General features: G+C 37.7%; 2 protein-coding genes across 6 annotated transcripts in view; both read right to left on the bottom strand.

The window, feature by feature from the left end:
* The window catches only part of znf385d (zinc finger protein 385D), a 142,428-nt gene that overhangs the window by 17,668 nt on the left and 114,322 nt on the right, over positions 1 to 10,438 (bottom strand). For all 5 annotated transcript variants that reach the window (XR_015512155.1, XM_087288166.1, XM_087288165.1 and 2 more), the window contains one exon: positions 337 to 603. Coding sequence is in view for 4 of the 5 variants with exons in the window: in XM_087288166.1 (XP_087144292.1) it covers positions 337 to 603 (267 nt within the window). In the remaining variant the exon portion in view is untranslated. The remainder of the gene's footprint in view (positions 1 to 336; positions 604 to 10,438) is intronic.
* The window catches only part of etfb (electron transfer flavoprotein subunit beta), a 458,646-nt gene that overhangs the window by 1,411 nt on the left and 446,797 nt on the right, over positions 1 to 10,438 (bottom strand). The window lies entirely within an intron of this gene.

Genomic DNA, 10,438 nt, shown 5'->3' on the forward strand with positions numbered 1-10,438 from the left:
TGTTAAAATTTTTTTCATCTTGTGGTGCCTGGAAACGTGAGCGTGACATATTGCATGTGCATCCCTTCCCATATAACTGAGCATGCATGAGACGCTATATGTGAAAGCCCCCTTTTGTTGACTCGTGCATCGTTTTTGTAAAGACCTGTGCATTGCAAGGCTCTGTTTGCGGTTGAATTTAGATTAAATAAATACTTGACCCGGGCTGATCAAAGAAGTCCAGGGGGCGCATGTGACCTGGTCTGATTTAAGCATTAACTCTTAAAATTGTTCTCTCGTCTTCAAGGAGTGTTTAAGTCCACTAGTCTAAAAGTCATGTGCTGTGGATAAGCTCACCGCTGTTATGCGCGTCCAGCTGTGACACAGAGTTCACTGCCACTTTACAGAGTGAGCAGTAGAGCAGACGCAGGGCTTTCTCATCCTCCGTCTCGGACTCTGGACTTGTCCCGCTGTGGTTCTCCTCTGATTCAGGCGGGACGGGTGTGCAGGAGGAACCGTCCTCTTCTCCTGATACTGAAGCAGACTCTGTGGAGTCAGTGCTGGGGCCAGACGCTGGGGCCGAAGGGGGTGATGAAGGGGCCACGAGAGCTCCTGAACCTTCACCTGCAAAACAATCAGTGGTGAAAACAGTACTAAAAACCATACTCAAGTAAAAGTACCATCACTTGCCCCCAAAATGTCGTGCAAGTAGAGTTATCTGTTGTAAATATTACTCAAAGTATGAGTAGAATGTAGCCCTTTTAAAAGTACTCAAGAGTAGTGAGGATTACACTGTGAAAGTCTGATGCGTTTACATGCAATGTGCATGTGTGTGTGAAAACGTAACATTCTGTGGTGCATTTAGTTATTGTTTAAAGCCATTGCGGTCATCATACAGTCGACATCCATCATCTTCTCATCAGAGACATGGGGCTCTATTTTGACGGTCCATGCTCAAAGCTCAAAACGCAGGGCGCAAATGCTTTCAGGGCGTGTCAGGACGCGTTTTTGCTAATTTAAGGACGGGAAATCTGCCTTGCGCTTCGGCGCATGGTCTAAAAGGGTTGAGTTTATTTTCTTAATGAGTTATATGTGTGTTTTGAGAATAAACCAATTAGAGTCTCATCTCCCATTCCCTTTAAGAGTCAGCTGCGTCGCGCCAAGAGCGCATTCGCTATTTACAGGACGCAAAGTAAGTCTAAGTGGAAAAAATGAGCATTTCACAATCAAACAGTTAACAGTAACAGTTTTTAACAGAAAACTGTTAAACAGAGCATCTACTGCGTGAGAATGAGAGATAATGGATCTACTTTCACTTTCGCTCGTGAATAGGGAAACCTTTATGCACAGACATCAATTAGCCTATAAATAAATACTTTTGTGTGTTAAGCGCAAATATTCGTTTCAAAACTATTTCTAAATTCAGTTCTAATTTCCAGCAAACGAATAAATGAACAATAATAACAAAATGAGCTCAAAAACCTGAGTTACATCCTAAAACACATGATGTGCCCCATATGGTCTAAAACCTGACAGGTGGGCAAATCTAAGCTTGTTTTTAATAAAACAAGTATAAATATGGATATAATAAATAATACTGATAATAATAATAACATTATACAAAAGCAAATTGTTATGAATGAACTGAAAAAGCCTCCCGAGATGAAGAAGACATAAAAGCAGTGATTTTTTATATTTATGTAGGCTAGAAAATAATATGTTTTGTAATATTTTAATCCTTTATATTTATATTCTATATCTATCCTTATCATATCCTATATATATCCTTAATATTTAAATTTTTTCATATGTAAAGATATTTGCCTGTTGCTCTCTTGTGTGTATTAAGCAGTGTGTAAGCGAGGCGCGACTCTGTGCTGGAGTTTAAACCAGGTTAGTTTTGGTCTAATGAAAAATCTATTATAGTTTCTCAAAATAGCATCGCGCCAGCGGTCCGCCTCAGAACGCCTTCCTTTTTAGCCCAGAACGCCTATGGACGCACAAATGAGCGCTAATGCATTTGCTATTTAAACAGCGTAGCGCAACCCCCAAAAAGACTCTTGCGCCAAGCTTAAACTACCAAAAGACTACTGGGTCAAGCCTTGCGCCACACTGCGCCGGGTGTATAGGGCCCATACAGTCTAAACCAGGGCTATTCAATTAGTTTGTCATAGGGGCCAGTTCATGAAAAGCATCCCAAATGAGGGGCTGGAGAGATATGACTTGCAATATGAGTGATGACACAACAGCATTTAAAAGCCCACATGTTGTATTTTTGCTCCTTAAGACAGCAACGATGACTTTTTCTACATTAAAACGTTAATATATTGTGTTTTGAAACTTCATAATATCACAAATGTTGTATTTCAGAGCAAAACAAAAGCAGCACATTGCTTATGTAGGCTTCTTCTACATCCAGAGACATTCATATGTTATGTTTTGAACTGCGTTACAATTATGGAAGGAACGACTATAGTTTTTGGTTGTACGATTATAGTCTGAATAATAATCATGGTTTCACAGTTATCATGTCTAATGTTACAGTTTTTCTCAGTGGCTTTGGTGCATTTCTCACAACACTATTTACATTTGCACAACAGTTTATGCATTTCTCAAAACAATTAGTACAAACTGCAAAACCTAGTTGATAACCTGCAAAAGCGCGTCACATGCTCAAAATGGATAGTTCATTCCTCAAAAGCAAGTATTTATGTCGATGAAAGTGTCAGTGTCATTAAGAAAAGAAAGAAAAGTCCCAACATCATTGTTTATGAACAAGACAGTCAAATGGCTTAGTCATGTTTTCATTATGACAGTTTAATCTGTAAAGTTTTTCCAATGAAAAAAAGTCAGATTTTGGTGACACTTCCTGAAAATGCTCAAGACAGCACTATATACTATTTGCACAGTGAAGGATTCGGATTTCTGCTTTATAATCCGCCTCATCATGGACCACCGTGTATTCTTTTCATTATCTTGTTTCTCAGTATTTAACTGTGAATTGATTTTAACTAATGAATAAGTTAAAACTGCTTAATATATGAATGTTCAGTGCATTTGCCTGTCTCTTTATATTTATTTTCAGAAGCCATCAAACTAGGTCAGAGGTCACGGAGACATTGAGTGGAGCTGAGGACTGGAAACAACTGTTTCTATTGTTATTTCTAGGAGTTAATACTGTCTAAAATGTCTAAAGTGATTTTGCTATTTTTAGGGTTAAATCTTTTAAAATGATTCTACTTTTTATTCAAGATAGACTTTGTGTAAGAATATAACTGCCTGAATGTAGATAATACCAGTTTTAACCAGTCTCGATAAAGACGGCTGACAGTACACTCAGCCTTGGATAAGCAACAGATTATACTTTATGTGTGTGTGTTCTATTTGATTGTTGATCCGTTTCACAGGTCTGGAGCCAGCTCTAATCAGTCTAAGGGATGTGTGACGTTTATGCTTAAGATATTGTTCAGAATATACGCACAAACCCCACGTGGAAATGTTTCTAGTCTATCTGTGTTTTAACCAATCAGGTTAGGACACCTGTATGTGTGACGCAGTTAATGACGTTATGTGAGAGTATAATTGTTATGGATTGGTGAATGTAAGCAGAGCGGCTTAGGAACTCATTGCGAGTGTTGAAGCTGGCTTCTGCGAATGAAACTGCAAAATATCTTCAGTAAACTTGATTTATTTATTTAAATCTCTGACTCCGGCTCTTCTTCATCTACCAGACTGGTCATTCTTTGGGTCAAACTGTAAACTATCCCTACAACAGCCATTTGAAAACTACAGTAAAGTTAGACATCACTGCATTTAGTGAGGTATCTGAGTACAAGACACTGAATATGTATGTTTCACATTTTTTCTGCATTTGCTCTTTATAATTCTAATATATTCACAGCATTGTGCAAAATTATGAATACAGCCTTTTTTACAGCAAACAAAGTTCCTTTGGGTAGAGCTGTGCACAACTGTAAACAATATTGCAGAACATATTGGAACTGAACCTACAACATTCACAGGTCAGTGAATCATTCATGAAATTGTTCAATAGTTTTGTCTGTAATGACTCGAGTAATGAAATGAGGACTATTCGTCTTATATGAAATGACCATTCAGCATTTACAAATTTAGTTACAGTTTTTCTCAGTGGCTTTGGTGCATTTCTCACAACACTATTTACATTTGCACAACAGTTCATGTATTTCTCAAAACAGTTAGTCATTTGGTCATATCCTAGTAGCAGTTTCTCATTCCTTTCAACAAACTGCAAATGCTTCTGGACATGCATCAATTGCTTTCATACAACTCTCTGCTGTTTATAACATCATTTGCTTATGTCATGTCAGTGAAAATGAACTAAACCTGTAAATGCTGAATAGTCATTACATATAAAACTAACAGTCCTCATTTCATTACTCGAGTCATTACAGACAAAAAATGTTGAACTTGATGTCAAAATCGGTCAAGCAAACTTTATAAAAAAAATTAAAATCTTTGTTTTCCTGAAAATGTTGCAGGTTTAGGTCCAGTATGTACTGCAATATTGTGTACATTTGTGCACAGTTCAACCCAAAGGGAGTTTGTTTTTTGTAAATAAGGCTGTATTTATTCTTTTGCACAATGCTGTGAATAAATTAGGATTATAAAGAGCAAATGCAGTAAAAATGTGAAACATACATATTCAGTGTCTTGTACTCAGATACCTCACTAAAGTGATGTCTAACTTTACTGTAGTTTTTCAAATGGCTGTGCAAATAGTATACAGTGCTGTCTTGAGCATTTTCAGGAAGTGTCACCAACATCTGACTTTTTAGCATCGGAAAAAATTACCGAGTAAACTCATAATGAAAACATGACTAAGCCATTTGACTATCTTGTTCATAAACAATGCTGTCAGGAGTTTTCATCTTGATGATTGTGACACTTTGATTGACATCAATACTTGCTTTTGAGGAATGAGCTCTTCATTTTAAGTAATTGATGCACTTTTGCAGGTTATCAACTAGGTCTTGCAGTTTGTACTAAGGGTTTAGAGAGATGCATTAACTGTTGTGCAGAAATGCACTGGTGTTGTGAGAAATGCACCAAAGCCACTGAGAAAAACTGTAATTTTGACTGACATGACATAAGCAAATGATAATGTTATAAAACAGCAGAGAGTTGTAGAAAAGCAACTGATGGATGTCCAAAAGGATTCGCAATTTGCTGGAAGGAATGAGAAACTGCTACTATGATGTGCACAAGTGACTAATTGTTATGAGAAATGCATGAACTGTTGTGCAAATGTAAACAGTGTTGTGAGAAAAGTGAAAGGCACGAACTGTGAAAGAAATGTGGAAGGCGCGAACACATCGCTCCATTTGTGCACGCATATTGGCATATATTCATACATTTGAAATAACAAACTTATGCGTGGAAAAGATGCGATATATGAACAGCACGCTGCTATAGTTAATCCAGTGTGTGTGCATATTAGCCTCAGTGTATAAGCTCGGAACCTTGAACTAGCACACAGGCGGAATAACTTTGTTTAGTTGCAGCAGTTTCATTCCGTGCAACAGAAACACGCCGTTGAGAAGCCTTTAAGCTTAAGTATCCAACTGTTTTTGGCTGCTCGCACCACTCGCTTAATGTCAGCTGACTCGTGCTCTGTGCTCATGCTGTATTAAACAGACGTCTGTCACTTCAGAACTATAGTGGCCGTTTTTCGACTGAACTAAATTTCTCTTTGATGTCTTGGCCACACTATTTGAAGGGCCAGAATAAATTGCCCCGCCAATTGAATAGCCCTGCTCTAAACAGTCTCTGGGTCACTGCGTGAAACAATTTTGGACGTTTTTTTGTTTTAGATTTTTTGTTTATTCATGTTTATTTTTTGCTTATTGAAGTTTATTTACAGTATTACTAACATAAATATTTTACTATGTAATATTTTTATTTAATATTGCTTTAAAATGTAAAGAAATAAACTTTTAAAGTATCTAAATTCATTAATTTTCTATTCAGCGTAGTCCCTTTATTAATCAGGGGTCGCCACAGCGAAATGAACCGCCAAATTATCCAGCATGTGTTTTATGCAGCGGATGCCCTTCCAGCCACAACCCAACACTGGGAAACATCCATAAACTCTCATTTACACACATACACTATGGACAATTTAGCTTATTCAATTCTCCTATAGCGCATGTGACTGTGGGGGAAACCGGAGCACCTGGAGGAAACCCACGCAAACACGGGGAGAACATGCAAACTCCAAATAAAATATGCCATCTGACTCAGCTGGGGCTCACATCAGCAACCTTCTTGCTGTGAGGCGAACTTGCTACCCACAGCGCCACCATGCAGCCCCTTAAAGTAATTAAACAATTATAAATAAATAAATAAATAAATAAATACATTTATTTTAAATAAATTAAACCTTTTTTAAACAATGTTTCTTTCTAATAATTAATTTTACATTGTGTATTTATTAAATGTATTTGTATCATTTATTAAATCAAATTTATCAAACTATCTTCTTGGACAATTCTTCCAGATGGTTTGCTGCATTTATAAAGCGTCCATGTCTTGAGGTTGTTTGTGTGTTGCTATTTAGTTTCTATGTGCTAATAAATCAATCAATCAGTCAGTCAATCAATTTGCATGCTGTATGTTCTTTTCCATATGATCCAAAGAGGGGCTCTGGGATAAATAAGAGACTCTACTTAACGGGTCACCTGAATAGAAGGACATAATTCGCTATCGATTGAGTCCCTGAGGTCTGAAATGAAGAGAACCTGGTGTATTACTGTACAAAGAGTCCCCAGTCCTCAGACATTGATCAGAATGGCCTGCCAAAGCCAGAGCTCATCTGGGGTGAAAATCACATGCAGTTTATCTTATGCTGGTCGCAGGAGGTAATATTGGCTTGTGGCACCACTGATCTCAATATCTGACAGTTATTTTCCAGCACAAATCAAGAAAGTCTGCAAGTCCAGTCTCGGTTTGATGGAATAATGCGCTCATGTATTATTGACTACAGCACTGAAGGAGCTTTTAGAGGTCATCGGGTCATCGATGACATCAGTGTTTGTGTTTATGTGCATCTGCTGCATATTTATTCATCCACAACACAATCCAATAGCCATCCATCTGGTTGACAGTTTAATGTGTATATAATTTTAAAAATCTGATTTGCGTTTGCTTCTAAGTAGTTCGTGGTGTAGGACAGTGCGGTGCTTTTATCAGTTTCAATTGAGGCTTTATTATTAAATTTACATTTTATGTTTATACTGGAAATGTAAAAAATGGTTCTTTGTATCACCCCATACTTTACCTCTTATACTTTAATAGTTTTCTCATTTTGGGGGTAAAAATTAAATGTTTATTCATAATAATGAAATCATTTGTATGAAGAAAATAAAAAATAAAAAAATAAATATATGTATATATATATATATATATATATATATATATATATATATATATATATATATATATATATATATATATATATATATATATATATATATATAAATTATTTTTTTTGTTTTGTTATATATTTATTTCTTTAGTGTTATAGTGTTTTTTATAGGTTATTTATAGGTTATTTTAAAGGTCACTGGTGTTGAGATGTATACGTACATAAATACATACATGTCTATATATATATATATATTTTTTTTTTCTTCTTATATATTTATTTCTTTAGTGTTATAGTGTTTTTATAGGTTATTTATAGGTTATTTTAAAGGTCACTGGTGTTGAGATATATATATATATACACGTGTTTATGTGTGTGTGTGTGTGTGTGTGTTTGTGTGTGTGTGTATATACACACACACACACACACATACACGCATATATATATATATATATATATATATATATATATATATATATATATATATATATATATATATACATATATATATATTATATATATATATATATATATATATATATATATATATAATAAAAATATATATATAAATAAATAAATACACACACACACACATGTATATATATTTATAAATATATATATATATATATATATATATATATATATATATATATATATATATATATATATATATATATATATATATATATAATAAAAAAAATATATAAATAAATAATATATACATAGGGCTTGACATAAACACCTGCCAACGCACCAAATGCGGGTAGATTTCAGCTGTGGGGGGTTAGAAAGCTGCTATTTTAAAGGCACCTAGTTTATCTCTTTTTTAAGATTTAATATTAATATTATAGTTCTTCTGAGTGTGCCAGTTTAGTTTCAGTCCAAAACAAAGTTCAGATTTGTTTATTATAATGTGTTATAAGTGTCATGTTGGGGGTGTGTACACAGCTCGCTGTTTTAGGGGCGTATTGCTTCACATGAAATTTAGTTTCGAATTCCTGCCAAACATAACAAGGGGGCGGAGCCAAGAGCTCCCCTGCTCTGTGTTTGGCAACAGACAGGCAGACAGAGAGAAGCAACATGAGAGTGAGAGGACCAGCATTCAGCTGTACATGCACGACTCGAACACAGACCAAGCAGAGAGTACACAATCATTTCTGTCTATAGTTTTACAGCCAACTGTGTGCTAGTTTAAAGTTCCGAGCTTGTACACCGAGACTAATAACCACGCACACTGAATTAACGTTGACTGAGGCACCAGATGCGCCGCTCAGAGCCGCGACACGAAACACCAGACACGCACATTCGCATGTTATTTAAAATATTGCACTCTGTGGCGCGGCAGAAATATGAAGTGTCCCGAATCGTGGCTGACCGCCACAGACTTGAAGCACCGTTGTGCGCACCCTGATAGAAACCTATGTTTAGAATTCTAAGTTGCATGGCGCTGTGTGGTGCGACGCTGAGCTTCTGGTGTGCGACCTGCTGGCAAGTTCGTTATTTTATTACCAGTGGAGGGACACGCATGAGGCAATGCGCTTGCACTTTCCAGCTGCACCTAGTTAAGGCAAGGCAAGGCAAGTTTATTTATAAAGCACATTTCATACACAGTGGCAATTCAAAGTGCTTTACATAAACTCGTTTAAGAACATAAAAACAAATAGTAAAAATGATTAAAAACAGATTAAAGAGAGTTAAAACAGATTATAAAAGAATGAAAAGAAAAAAAAAACATAATAGTATGATCTGTCGGACGTAGCACAGTGCTCATTCAGTAAAGGCAAAGCTGAACAGATGTGTTTTCAGTCTCAAGATCACAGGGACAGGGCCGGCGCATCCATAGAGGCGACCTAGGCGGCCGCGTAGGGTGGCAGTATAGAGAGGGCGGCGTCTGCGACACCTCCCTTACCACCTGGGTCCGCGACACCTCCCTCACCACCCGCGTCCTCAGAAATATTCGCGTATAGATGACAGAATAGAGAGGGCGGCGACAGCGTCACCTCCATCAGCACCCGCGTGTCCTCATTTATATCCGCGCATAGGGCGGCAGAATTGAGGTCCGCGACACCCGCGCGTCCTCAGTTATATCCGCGCATAGGGTGGCAAAATAAAGAGCGCAGTGTCCACGACACCTCCCTCTCTCAGCACTTGCGCGTCCTCAGTTATATCCGTGCATAGGGCGGCAGAATAAAGAGCGCAGTGTCCACGACACCTCCCTCCCTCAGCACCCGCGCGTCCTCAGTTATATCCACGCATAGGGCGGCAAAATAGAGAAGGCGGGGTCCGCCAGTCCGCGACACCTCCCTCCCTCCCTCCCTCAGCACCCGCGCGTCCTCAGTTATATCCGCGCATAGAGTGCCGGAAAAGAGGTCCTTACTTTATTACACCTTACTTCATTTTCATAACCGGTCACTTTCGTTTTCACATTGGGGTTGAGGGCGGCGTGATCGTCCTCTGCCTAGAGCGGCAGTTCCAACACAATCTCACGGCAATTCGTAACTTTTTCATTTACTGGCTAATTCGTATGAATTCGTACGATCTAATTCGTACAATTTAGTACGATTTGCTTATCCCCCAATGACGGTTGGGGTTAGGGGTGGGGTCAGGTGCCACGCCTCCTTTTTAAAATCGTACCATTTCGTACGACTGAACTCGTATGAATTCGTACGAATTAGCCACTAACCTGGCAAAACGTAAAATACTTACGTTTTCTCGTGAGATCAGGCTGGCAGTTCAGCTTGCTCCGGCCCTGCACAGGGAGCTTCTTTGACAGCAAGAAATGCAAACAAGTGAAGCTTAAGGCAGACACAATGCAAAGTACACGTGTTTGCAAACCTATATTTACAAACAATAATTCCAATTAAAGTGATCATGTGGTGAATGTTGATCTTGTGTTGAGCCCAATGAGCCTTACATCTAAAAATAGAGCAAGGGTATGTTTACATCACCCCAATATGACGGTCTATACACTATACCCACACACATGTCTATCCAAAAAGTAGATTTTTCAGCATTGGTGCCCTTTAATGTCTGTGAGAATCAGGGATTAAACGG

This window comes from Danio rerio, chromosome 16, assembly GCF_052040795.2.
Source record: "Danio rerio strain M-AB ecotype USA chromosome 16, GRCz13ab, whole genome shotgun sequence".
NCBI lineage: Eukaryota > Metazoa > Chordata > Actinopteri > Cypriniformes > Danionidae > Danio > Danio rerio.